The sequence below is a fragment of the Somniosus microcephalus genome, chromosome 7 (assembly GCF_052327205.1).
Source record: "Somniosus microcephalus isolate GS21.2 chromosome 7, FLI_Smic_1.0, whole genome shotgun sequence".
Lineage (NCBI taxonomy): Eukaryota > Metazoa > Chordata > Chondrichthyes > Squaliformes > Somniosidae > Somniosus > Somniosus microcephalus.
This window is the reverse complement of record NC_140993.1, coordinates 113,300,499-113,314,021: the sequence shown is the minus strand read 5'-3', so window position 1 is coordinate 113,314,021 and position 13,523 is coordinate 113,300,499. Positions and strand designations below refer to the sequence as shown.

At 45.5% G+C, this 13,523-nt stretch overlaps 1 protein-coding gene across 1 annotated transcript in view; it reads left to right on the top strand.

Moving 5' to 3' along the window:
* The window catches only part of klhl14 (kelch-like family member 14), a 215,120-nt gene that overhangs the window by 172,898 nt on the left and 28,699 nt on the right, over positions 1 to 13,523 (top strand). The window contains exon 7 of the mRNA XM_085992854.1: positions 12,219 to 12,377. Coding sequence (XP_085848980.1) covers positions 12,219 to 12,377 — 159 coding nt within the window. The remainder of the gene's footprint in view (positions 1 to 12,218; positions 12,378 to 13,523) is intronic.

Below are 13,523 nucleotides of genomic sequence, written 5' to 3'. Positions count from 1 at the left end.
TGAACACCTTATAGCCAGGAATATTTAGTACCTAATCCTGCCCTTTTTTGAGCCATGTCTCCGTTATCGCCAGACATCATATTCCCATGTGTCTATTTGCGCCTGCAGCTCACCAACCTTATTTACCACGCTTCCTGCATTACACACATGCACTGTAAACCTATATTAGACCTTCTTGTATTCTCTCTTAGTCTGACCCCACCTAATACCTTACTATTTCTTACTTTAGTGCTATCTGTCACTCCCAATCCTTTGTGCACCTTGTTTCTCCTTTCTATTGCTACATCGTGGTACCCATCCCCCTGCCAAATTAGTTTAAACACCCCACCCGCTACAGCACTAGCAAACCTCCGCCACCCCTCCCCCGCCGGCGAGGATATTGGTTCCGGCTCTGTTGAGGTGCAACCTGTCCGGCTTGTACAGGTCCCACCTCCACCAGAACTGGACCCAAGTTTCCAGAAATCTAAAGCCCTCCCTCCTGCACCACCTCTCCAGCCACGCATTCATCCGCTCTATCTTCCTATTTCTATACTCACTAGCTCATGGCACCGGGAGTAATCCGGAGATAACTACCTTTGAGGTCCTGCTTTTTAATTTCTTTCCTAGCTCCCTAAAATCTGCCAGCAGGACTTCATCCCTCTTTCTACCAATGTCGTTGGTACCAATATGGACAACGACCTCTGGCTGTTCACCCTCCCCCCTCAGAATGTTCTGCAGCCGCTCAGTGACCTCCTTGACCCTAGCACCAGGGAGGCAACATACCATCCTGGAATCACGTCTGTGGCCGCAGAAAAGCCTATCTGTTCCCCTATCGAATCCCCTACCACTATTGCCGTCCTGATCTTCCTTCTCCCTCCCACCCCCCAGTACATCTGAGCCACCCGTGGTGCTGTGGACTTGGCTCTGGCTGTACTCCCCAGAGGAACCATCGCCCTCACCAGTACTCAGTATCAATGCTTGTGAAGAATTGACCTGTCTTCATTGAACAGACCTGATTACAAAATTTGTTGAACACCTGCTGAATTTGAGAATCAGACATCTATCCAAGCCATTCCTGGAAATGTACCCTGACAAAACTAGTAAATCTTCAAAAGTTAACCATTTGTTTGCTCGGCAACAGAAACCTGTGGCCTTATGTATTTCTTTCCATCATTCCAGTAAGGAAGAATTTAGAGTAATCAAGGGAGCACAGGTGATAGTGATTGTGTTCATTGCAGTTGTTCTTACCAAAATTATATTACCAACAAATTGAAGGGCAAAAAATAATCAATTACCTTAGTTAGTATGGGCTTACCTAAAAGTAGGTTATTTGCCCAGTATATTTGTAACCAATAAATAATGCACCAGAGGACTAGGGATTCAATCAAACAGTTAAAACCTAAAACACAGTGGGAAAAACAGGAAACTAAATTAATAGTAAGTTTTTTTCTGCAGTGATATTGTCTTTCCCACCCTTTTCCTCTCTGCCCAGTTGGTTTCTAAACCTTGCTGGCAGAGTTACTACTTATGTCGGGCGCTCCACTTCCTCTCAGGGCAGTGTCGGGGGCACAAAGCACTCGAACGCCGGAGTGCTACGTGGCCATTCCACGTAGTGCTGACGCATTTCTTGTCCCTCCCCTTCCGTTAAAGGGGAGGGACGCTGCGAGCTCTGCAGCGCCTCCGATGGCCCACACTAGGCCACCAGGGCGGCGTGGAGCCATGGCTGGAGCCCAGCACCGAGACCATGGACCATGCCAAGGGCCGCCACGAAGGGCCAAGCTGGAGGTTGGCCAAAAGAAGAAAATGGCAGTGCGGGTCGCAGCCGCACCTCCCCTTTAAATACTGCCCCGCCAGCGGATGTCGGCCTGGTTCGTGACTCGCGAAGCAGACGTTGACATCGCCCACGGCAGCCTTGCAGGGCGCTGCCGAATTTCTGCCGCAGGGCGGTAAGGGGTCGCGTCGTCCGGCAATGACATCATCACTGGCGGTGCAGCAGCCCAGGGCACTACCGGCATTGAGGTGCTGCAAACACTGACAATGACTGTACAAAGGTGTACGGCTGCACCCAGGCTCTCCCATGACTCCCTCTATATGCTTATGGAGGGAGTCACAGCACGCAGGGAGGTTCTCTTCCCATCCAAGGCTGGAAGAGACCTCTCCAGGACACCAACGCAGCCTGGTTGCACATTGCACAGGAGGGCAAATGCAGGGATGTCGTCAGGAAGACCAGGCTGCAGTGGCGCAAACCTTTCATTGATCTCAGTAGATCACGAAACGTTACTGCAAATCCATACCCGCCCTCATCCTGCTGTGCCACTCATCACAACCCCATCACTCTGCCTTCCCTACAGTACTCCTACACATCCTTACTCACATCAACTTACCTTGCACCTCCACCCATCCCTCTCTATCTACATTATCACTTCCCCATCTCACGAGCCACCCCTCACACTCACCCTCATCCTAGTACAATCATATCAACTAACAACACACAAGGGTAGCCACTTGGGTGTTTTACGCAATATTGATGTAAATTTTCTGTTAATGTGTTGTCAAACATTGAAATCTTTATTTTCAACACTTTGCCTTATTGGACAGATCTGTGCTCACCTTTGGAAGTGTCTTAGTGAGTTCCAGTGAATGTTGAGACATAACTTCCCACTCCCCCCTCAATTGTGATGAGTGTGAAAGGAATGGCTTGGACATTGTAGGGATGCTTTATGGTGCTGGTTTGGGGTAGTTTCAACCTGGTGCATCATGTGGCAGTCAGGGTGTACAGCATCAAGTGAAGTAAATCTGGCCATGGTGATGCCATCGCTGGCCTCCCGGGCAGCAATATTATCGAGTGCTGATGCCCTGTGTCCTGTGCAGCATCAGGTGATTGCGGAGAAGGTTGGTATTTTTATTGGTGATATTGGTTTGCCTGGTGATGTTGGTTGTTTTGATTTCTTTTTGGGTTCAATAAAGACTCATTTCTGAAAGAGAATGTTGTTTAATCTAAAGTCTTGTTCAAGACTTTCTACAGCTTTTTACAGAACACACTATGCTGTGATGCATCTAGAATGAAACTGAAAGTAAAACTCCTCTGGACTGCTTGTCTCTCACATGACCTCTGCTGGTCAGGCACAAGTAATCAAAAACACAGACAAATATGCTGTAAGGCATAAGTAATCAAACACAGACAAATATCATCACTATTTGCTGATATCATTACATCTCCCTTTCTTAAAACAGAAGTATTTTACTTTTAACTAACAACATTTAATGAACTTACATTATCATTATCATGATCAAGGTTTTTTACCCTTGTTTTGTGTGTTCACATGAAATATGTCAATACACTAGAACTTGAAGAAAGAATAAGATAACATTACTTCCTTCTTTAACAATAGCCCTTAAATTTGCTCAATGAGTCTCTCAGGAGGCTTCACGTGTCTTGAGGATTTTCTGATTGATTGTCCTTGAATCTGAGTTGTTGCCTCAGATGATTGGTTCTCAGCTGTGTGATCAGGTTGTTCACCAGTATCAGTCTCTTGACCTGCTGTGGCTGGTCCCATGAGAAGATCTCGACGATTTCTTCTCAGAACAGCACCCTCATCTGTCTGAATGGTGTATGATCTTGGTTGAACTTCACTCAGGACAGTTCCCTTCTGAGTCCATGTGTTTGTTTTGTCTTTCAACCTTACTTGGTCACCAGTGTGGAGTTCAGGTAGGTTTTGTGTTCCTCTGTCATAGTAGTACTTTTGCTTTTCTTTCTGTTGCTCTTTGAACTTCCTCACTTTCTCCCCCTCTTTTGTTTTCAGGTGGTTCTCCGGGATGGGTAGGTTTGACCTTAGCCGACGTCCCATCAGGAATTGGGCTGGTGACATACCACACTCGAGCGGCGTTGTGCGGTATACAAGCATGCTTTGGTAGAAGTCAGTTCCACTGTCTTTTGCCTTGTACATCAGTCTTTTCACTGTCTGGACCGATTTTTCCACTAGTCCATTGGACTGTGGATAGTGAGGACTTGACGTTGTGTGGACAAAGTCCCACTCTTTGGCAAAGTGTCGGAAATTTGCATTGTTAAACTGGGGTCCGTTGTCTGTGAAGACCTCGCTTGCCACGCCATGTCTGGAGAATATGGCTTGCTAATATGTGGAGAGCTGATTTCGCTTACTTGCCACAACTGCTTTCACTGTCCCATCAAGTTGCTAACTTCAGATTTTTTCTCTTCCAGCCACTTCTGACATCATGTTTTGATTTCTTTTTGGGTTCAATAAAGACTCATTTCTGAAAGAGAATGTTGTTTAATCTAAAGTCTTGTTCAAGACTTTCTACAGCTTTTTACAGAACACACTATGCTGTGATGCATCTAGAATGAAACTGAAAGTAAAACTCCTCTGGACTGCTTGTCTCTCACATGACCTCTGCTGGTCAGGCACAAGTAATCAAAAACACAGACAAATATGCTGTAAGGCATAAGTAATCAAACACAGACAAATATCATCACTATTTGCTGATATCATTACATTGGTGTTGGGGCTGATCGTGGAGGGATTCAGAGGACCAAGGTGAGATTTTTTCCAAGGGCACCGATGTTGCTGGAAAAGATGGCAACTGAAGTTGAGATGATATTCATCCTGCACGCTCTTTAAAATTGTACCAATTTCTCTCCTCCTTCTTCCTACCAAAATGAATCACTTCACACTTTTCTGCGTTAAATTTAATCTGCCATGTATTTACCCATTTCACCAGCCTGTCTGTGTCCTCCTGAATGAAGTCTGTTACTATCCTCCTTAATCTCCACTACATTTCTAAGTTTCATTTCATCTGTAAACTTTGAAATGATGTCGTGTATACCCAAGTTCAGATCATTAATGTATATCAAAAAGAGTAGTGGTCCAACACCAACCCCTAGGGAACACCACTGCACACTTCCCTCCAGTCTGAAAAACAAGCTTTCATCACCAATCTCTGCTTTCTGTCCCATAGCTCATTTTGTATCCATGCAGCCACTGCTCCTTTAAACATTTAATTTTGCTAAAATTTCTATTACAGTATGTGGTACTTTATCAAACGTCTTTTGAAAGTCCATATACACAACATCAACTGCAGTACCCTCATCAACCCTCTCTGTTAATTCATCAAAGAACTCAATCAAGTTAGTCAAACACGATTTGCTTTTAACAAATCCATGTTGGCTTTCATTTATTAACCCATATTTTTCCAATTACAGGTTGAGCGTCCATAATCCGGAGTTCTGGAATCCAGAATGTTCCAGAATCCGGACTCCAGGACGATTGGTGGCAGGGTCGTCCGGAATCCGTATAATGTTCCGAAATCCAGAACTCTGGATTTTGGACGCTCAACCTGTACTTCAAAAAGCCATTAACTTTTGTTGTCTTTTTTTGAAAAATCCTATGAAAAATGTGAGTGATGCAATAAAACTTTAGTGTTGTGTTTTATCCTCCTTAATCTGCACAGCTCCACTAAGTGTTTCCGCCAGGCTGCGGCCACGGCACCACACCGCCCTGGTGACCTAGTGTGGGCCATCGGATGCTCTGCAGAGCTCGCAGTGTCCCTCCCCTTCAGAGAAACACGTCAGCACTACGCAGAGCAGCCCAGGCATTTCCAGACTTGGAACGTGTTTCTGATGTCCGAAGTCCAGAAATGCCCGAGCCCAGGTTGCAATATTTCCGGACTTCGGACATCAGAAACATGTTCCGAAGTCTGGAAAAACACAAAAACCGGCTCAGCCTTGGTCCCGAGGTTGCCGAATTCAGGATGCTCAACCTATACCAATTAATTTGTCCCAGATTATTGTCTCTAAAAGTTTACCCAACACTTTAGGCTGAGTGTAACATTTTCAGTCCTCCAGTCCTCTGGCACCACTCCCATATCTAAGGAGGATTAGAAGATTGTAGCCAGAGCCTTCTCAATTTCCACCTTAACTTCCCTCAGCAACTTAGGATGAATCCCATCTGAACCGGGTGACTTTTCTACTTCGAGTGCTGCCAACCTTTCTAATACCTCCAATTTATCTATTTTTATCCTATCCAGTTTCTCTACCACCTCCTCCATTACTGTGATACTGGCAGCATCCTCTTCTTTCATGGACAAATGCAAAGTATTCATTTAGTACCTCGGCCATGCCATCTGCTTCCACAAGAAGATTTCCTTTTTCAGTTCTCGTCTGTACTTCTTGCATTCAGCTTGGTTCTCTACTGAATGTTGGATCCAAAACTGTCTCAGTGGCAGGAAGCAAAGTCGACAAGTGTTTTTGTGACTGGAAGGCTGTTTCCAGTGGGGCTCCACGGGCTCAGTACTAGGTCCCTTGCTTTTTGTGGCACATATCAATGATTTAGACATCAATGTAGGGGGTGTGATTAAGAAGTTTGCAGATGATACGAAAATTTGTCATGTGGTTAATAGTGAGGAAGAAAGCTGTAGACTGCAGGAAGATATCAATGGACTGGTCAGGTGTGCAGAAAAGTGGCAAATGGAATTCAATCCAGAGAAGTGTGAGGTAATGCATTTGGGAGGGCTAACAAGGCAAGGGAATACACAATAAGTGATAGGATACTGAGAAGTGTAGAGGAACAGAGGGCTAGATTTTCAGTTGCTTGCGCCAGCAGTTAGCGCCTTAAGAGAAGTGATTTTCGGGCGCTATGCGTGTAGCGCCTGGGCGCAGCGCAGTTTGCGCCCCGCCCCAAATTAAGTTGCCCGTTAGCGCCGGCGCAAAGTTTAGCGGCCGCCCGGATGCGCGCGCAGAAAATGACGTCACATCCTCGTGCAACGCCCTTTGGCCGCCCCGAATCCAAACTTCAGTCGGACCGCCCGATTGTGCGGCTGGCGTCCAGTGCGTTTGTAAAATGGAACGCAACACACCCTGGGGAGCGCAAATTAAAGGGCCCTCCTCCTGCACTATAATGGAAGGAACCAGTGTGTTGTGAATCATCATCATCTCCATCTCCTCCTCCTCCTCCTCCTCCTCCTCCTCCTCCTCCTCCTCCTCGTCTTTCTTCGTCTTTTCCCCCCCAGACTCTGCCTTTGCAAATAAACACATGCACCCTTCCCCTTTAAGAGCTCACTGGCACCAGAGTGTCTGCCGTGCGCAGCGCTCTGCACCGCCGGCTTAGCGCCTAAAGATAGTAGTGGAACGCCTCTTTTAGCGCTCCACCAACCTCTTAGGGCGAAGCCACTGAATTTCCGGCAACGGGGCGCTACTTTGGGGCGGGCGCTAACTTCGGGCGGGCACTAAGGTTAGCGCCCCAAAACTGTCTATACTGAAAATCTAGGCCAGAGAGACCTTGGAGTGCATGTCCACAGATCCCTGAAGGTAGCAGGATAAGTAGATAAGGTGGTTAAGAAGGCATACGGGATACTTTCCCTTATTAGCCAAGGCATGGAATATAAGAGCAGGGAGGTTATGCTTGAACTGTATAAAACACTAGTTAGGCCACAGCTAGAGTACTACGTACAGTTCTGGTCACCACATTACAGGTAAGATGTGATTGCACTAGAGAGGGCACAGAGGAGATTTACGAGGATGTTACCAAGACTGGAGAATTTTAGCTATGAGGAAAGATTGGATAGGCTGGGGTTGTTTTCTTTGGAACAGTGGAGGCTGAAGGGAGACTTAATTGAGGTGTATAAAATTATAAGGGGCCTAGATAGAGTGGATAGGAAGGACCTATTTCTCTTAGCAGAGAGGTCAATAGCCAGGGGCATAAATTTAAGTAATTGAAGGAAGGATTAGAGGGGAGTTGAGGAGAACTTTTTCCACCCAGTGGTTTACGGGGATCTGGAACTCACGGTCTGACAGGGTGGTAGAGGCAGAAACTTGGATATGCACTTGAAATGCAGTAATCTACAGGGCTACAAACCAAGAGCTGGAAAGTGTGATTAGGCTGGATAGCGCTTTTTCGGCTGGCACAGACACGTTGGATTGAATGGCCTCCTTCTGTGCCATAAATTTCTATGATTCTATTCTATGATTCTGTGAACCTAACATTTATCATAAGCCTCCTTTTTCTATTTCATTTTAATCTCTATGGGCTAAAAATTCAGAGGCTTAACCCCACCCGTTACCGGCAAAAAAATGGCGAAAAGAGGGCCGCCACCGGTCTTTCGGCAGATGATGGCGGGTCCCGTGGCGTCCTCCATTTTGAAGGTCCAGTTGTGCTGCCATTGTATCGCCCTGCAAAGAAAAATGGTGGAGTGGTGACATCAGTCGGCATGCAACGCCAACTTAACGTCACCACGGCGCACTTCAACCCTAGCTCTGAGTCCAGTTAAACCCAGCGTGCAAGCAGACTCACAGAGGTGCTCACCTCTCAAAGGGACACACACATCTTTCAGGTAAGTTTGCATCTAAGGGCTGGATTTTGCCAATGGGGAGCTTTTGGAGGTGGGACTCCCACTTGTCGGGTTTCAGTCCCGCCTCCATCAACTTGTGGTCAACCCACGCTATTTTCCCTTGATTGACCTTGTTAAGGCTGCCCAGTGGGCTTAGCAGGCCAACTAAGGGAAAGCTGGTTTTTGACAGATGAATTGTCATCATTTGACAGCTCTGTAAAGCTGTCAAACACTGACATTCTCTGTACTTTGATGAGTTCTTGAATTCAAGACCTTATCAAACCTCTTTCTTTTGCAGAAATTAGATGGTTGTTGCATTGGAGAATGCATCGGCCATCTGTCATCTCTACGGTGGAGGTGCGAGACTCTCCGCATACACACCGATTGAAGCCTGCAGGAAGAAACAAAGGTAAGTACACTTCTTCTAACACTTTCCACTTACCTCAGATACTCACCTCTCCACACTTGCACCCATCACTCACCTCCACAGCACACTTTTGGACCCCTCTGACCCCCGCAGGCCCACTACTCACCTCGGTGACCCTGGTGGTTTCGGAGCCTCTGGAAGCCCACACTTGTGCGGGCAAAATGGGGATAATCCTCTTATCTGCCTGTTAACTACCTGTTAACAAGCACTTAAGTGGTTGTAATCCCTTCCCGCCTCTAAGGAGATGGGACCCGGCGCAGGACAGCTACCCACCTCCTGGCAAGATGGCACGGAAGCGGGTCGGGGGCGGGTTGGGCACCTGCCCCCAAATTCTGCCATTTTCCCGGCAGTCCCACCTCTATATCCACCTCCCCAGGGCTGGCAAAATCAAGCCCATAGCTTTTGAACTTTTTTTTAAAAATTACTGAAGTAGTGGCTTGGGGGCAATAGATGTTAAAAGTTTTTTTAAGTGTGTAGGGAGTGCTGCTGGATGCTTGCAAGGCCTCAGATGGTAAAAGAAAGCCTCTGAGAAGACAGAAAATGCTGCAAATACTCAGCAGGTCAGGTAACATCTGTGGAGAGAGAAACAGTGTTCATGTCTCAGTTCAAGATGCTGCCTGACCTGCTGAGTATTTCCAGCATTTTATGCTTTTATTTCAGATTTATAGCATCCGCTCACAGAGGAAAGAGGAAGACACAGAAGAGGAGGAAGCAGAAGAGGAGGAAGCAAAAGGAAGGATGCAACCCAGACAGGCCCTTTCTGGCCGGGATATCTGGGATGGAATAATCCGCCTGCGGTCCCAGTGACCACAACCCCAATTCCCCTTTCAACATTAGACCCATACCTTACTTTCCCTCTGTTACTGTCCTCTTGGCCATGATGCTGAAATAAAAGCCACCACAAAGCAAACTTTCCAATCCAACTTTATACATCTATCCATCTAATATGACATCAAGAAATCAACTCATCCTCCTTATGCATTCTCTTAGTGACTGTCTTGTGTGTGCCTTTACCTATCTGACTGATGTCATGCAGTGCTGCCCCAGTGGCTGCAGCATGGCTGGTGGAAGGTTTCAGTGGGGGACACTGCAAATGGCCTTGCAGGTCGACCTTGAGTTGCTGGTGGCTGGGAGTGTGAAATCGAGTGATGGTGTTTCTTCTTCTTCTTTACTCTCCTCGCTCTCTTCTTGGCCAACCACTGGCTGGGCAGGCTGCATTGCTTGGGTGTGTGAAATGAGGAAGGCTCAAGGATGGAGTTGTGGTGAGGGGAGGGCAGGAAAGCAAGAGGTGATGCCAGAAGGAGGATAACGTATGAGGATACTAGCATCTTGTATCCTTTTTGCCCCGCCGCTGGCCAAGGGCTCAGCCATGGCCTACCAGGAATGGCCTGCACCGTCTCCTCCAACGGGGTGAGGCGAGGCTAGGAATGGGAGATGTGCCTCGTGATTGGTACAGATTGTTGGTAGGTGTGTGATGGGGGGGGTGTTGTGCATTGAGCAGTGTGTGAGGTTAGTGATTCAGTTGGTAGGAGACGACTTTTGAAGATGCATTCACTGACCTTGACCAGTGGTCTGAGGTCATGAAGCTTCTTTGGGCACTGGAGCCAGGTGATAGGGGCAGCATTGCTGGCAGTGATGGCCTCAGTGATGTGGTCCCACATTGTTCTTTCTGGAGGGCCTTCTGGCCCCTGTGGGTAGAGGACCTCTCTTGCAGTATTGATCCCTGCATAAAGCTGGAGTGCAGCAGAGAGACCCTGGGTGCCCCTTCCCTGGCTTGCTGAACCATTTGTGTTAGTGCTGAAGCACTTTTCCCATTTTTTGAGGTTCAGATGGGAATTCAGCCCCAAGCGCTGAAGACTCCCATTTAGGAATTCTTTTTAATGGTAATTTTTTTTTTAAGGCAGTAAAGGCTGAAAATTTCATTTTTTCACTTCATTTTCATTTTTATTAGTTCTGAACGCATTGCCCCTTTAATTCCTAGCCCTTTTAATTGCCCACAATTCCTTGCGAACTCCACAGCCTCGCTCCCAGAGGCTGCTAGAAGCTGGAACACTATTTTAGGACGGGCACTTTGATCTCCATACTTACACTAATGCCACCAGGAGGGCGTTACACAGTAAGTTAGGGCTGGGCTAAAAATCTGTAGCCCCCAGCGCGAATTTTTCCCGGGTAGCGCTGCGATCATTTTCAGCGGCCATTTACCCGAGCTCCTCTATTGTTCCTTCATTCTAACCAAATAGATTCTGTCTTTCAACCCTCAAGTACATCATCCCTTTCTAGTGCTGTAACAGTATCTTTGTTCGATACTGCTACCACCCCACCTCCTCCCTTTTTTCCCTTTCCTAGCTTTCCTGAATACATTGTTGCCAGAAATATTAAGTGCCCATTCTTCCCTTTGTTTGAGTCAGGTCTCTGTTATTGCCACTATAAGAAAGTGCATCTCTGACAGAAAGAGATAGGTTACAAAAGTTAAAATTGTATGGTTGTAGATTATACCAACCAGATATAGGCAGGTACAAGTGTTTCACCAGATGCACAAGTTTTCCTGACATCAGGGGAGGTAAGATTTAAGCCAGCTGTACAGCTATCATCATGCAAGGTGAATTTACCTGAAAGCAAAGGATCCAGGAGGAGCAGTTCGTCGTTTTGACATTTCAGCAGGCTAATGCCATCCTCCCAGAGGAAGGCAAGGCAACCAGTTCAAAAATGCCATCTCATAAAGATGAGGTTGTATCAGTTCTGAAAGCATTGCTAACTGCAAGCATATAGATATGATTCAATAGACAGGTTATCTAATGCTGTTAACTTGTCAGCTATCTAAGGAGTCTAATCCTAAATTAATCTCACCAATTCATATCAATCTCAGACACTAATCTCGTTATAAATTTATAATCAGCAAACAATGCTGAAATACTGTGACATAACTGGACTGCCATTTTAACTTCCATTATTTTTTTCATCAATTGATCCTACCTATTAATTATTTGCATACTCAACTTTTAAATTTAAGTGCTGCTAACTATGATTATAAGGATAATAAACAATTTTTAGTTCATGATTTTGTTCTCTGACTAGGTGGTAAACCCCAGACAGTTCCTTGATGACAAGTTAAGTTGAAGCAGTTAAGGATTCATCTGGTGCCCTAAATGAATATTCTTGTCAGGGTATCAATCCCAGTGTTCTTACATAACATGCTCATATTAAATTATTGTCCCCACTATTTTAACAAAGACATTAACTTGTTATTCCTAAATGACATTTCTGTTAAATTAGTAGCAAGAGAAATTTAATGTCTGTGTTTAGAGTTCGTATGATATACAGCTCATTAATTTCCAGGCTATAATCTTACACATATGTTTCATATTCCCAATGTTCAATGACAAAGTACATTCCCCTAGTGAAATGGAGTCATCATATGTAAAGTGATATTTTGTACAATAATAATAGTTTCAATGTTGATTTTCACTTGCAGGAGGCGTTCATAATGGTGAATATGTATCGTGGCTCTACTGCTATGACCCAATAATAGATGTATGGGCCAGAAAACAGGACATGAACACCAAACGGGCAATTCATGTTCTGGCTGTGGTGAATGATCGTCTATACGCTATTGGGGGAAACCATTTAAAAGGTGTGTTTTACTAGTGATGAAGGAACTGGAATGAGAACCCATTTTATGTATGAGACGGGCCACCACATTGGAAGCCCAATTATAGATTGGGCTGTTTAGTACAGAAATGGGGATGTGTAAAGTCTGATACAGCTCATAAGCAATGTTCCCGTTAAGCTGCATGGCTGCGCAACAGTCTGGAGGTCCCACGCAGGCCGCTCGGCAGCTTTTAAATGGAAAAAACACACATATGCGCAATAATTTGAATGGGCCATGCAGACAATTAAAGGGGCCACGCACCCAAAAAATCTTAGCGGGAACATTGCTCGTAAGTATATTTGCTGTAGCATTGCATATGGCCAGAAGATGAGACTGGGTTTTGCCTATGAGGTTCAGCTCTGCCTTGAAACATACTCCGATCTATATATTTTTTAAAATCTTGAGACTCTACACACATCCTGTCCAAAAACTTTACTTCCTGTTCTCATGATTTTTCATGAATGATTTTTATGTCAACATCCTTAATGGAAACTCCCTATGTAAACATTTATAAGGAAAAAAGCCATTAAAGGGATATCAACATTTTAATACAACATGAAAATCCTGTCCGCCTGCCATGCTTTAGTTACAGGTCTCCCATCATTGGTGGCGCTGTAACACCAGTTGCTCAGGTCCACCCACCATTATCTTTTTGGTCTTTAAACAACAATGTTTCCATTTACCAGGTTGTCAATTTTTACAGCTTCCCTACAGGTTAAAAACAATGGGCTAAAAATTCCAGTATGCTGGAAACCTGCTGGTAATAGCATCAGCCAAGGCTAACGGCCTCCCGCCGAGAGAGCGCAGGCAGCCTGATGCCTGCTAATTAACATCAGCGGTGCGGAGAATTTGTGGTGTAACGCACTCTTTCCAGCGCTAAGCTCAGCAGGAAGCCAAAGGTCGCGTCTGTATCCCATTTGCAGTGAAGGAGAACAGGGAAGAAAAGCGCGAACCTGTAGGTCATGTATGGAACAGTTGCCGTACTTGCTACAACAATATTACCTGCCACCCGATTATTAACTATGTTTGGTGATTTTTTAATAGTTCATGAAATGAATGCATCCGCATTCTCTGTAACACTAATCTTTCCCCAATGGTTACTCTTGAAAGTGTTTAAATGTGTAGTAA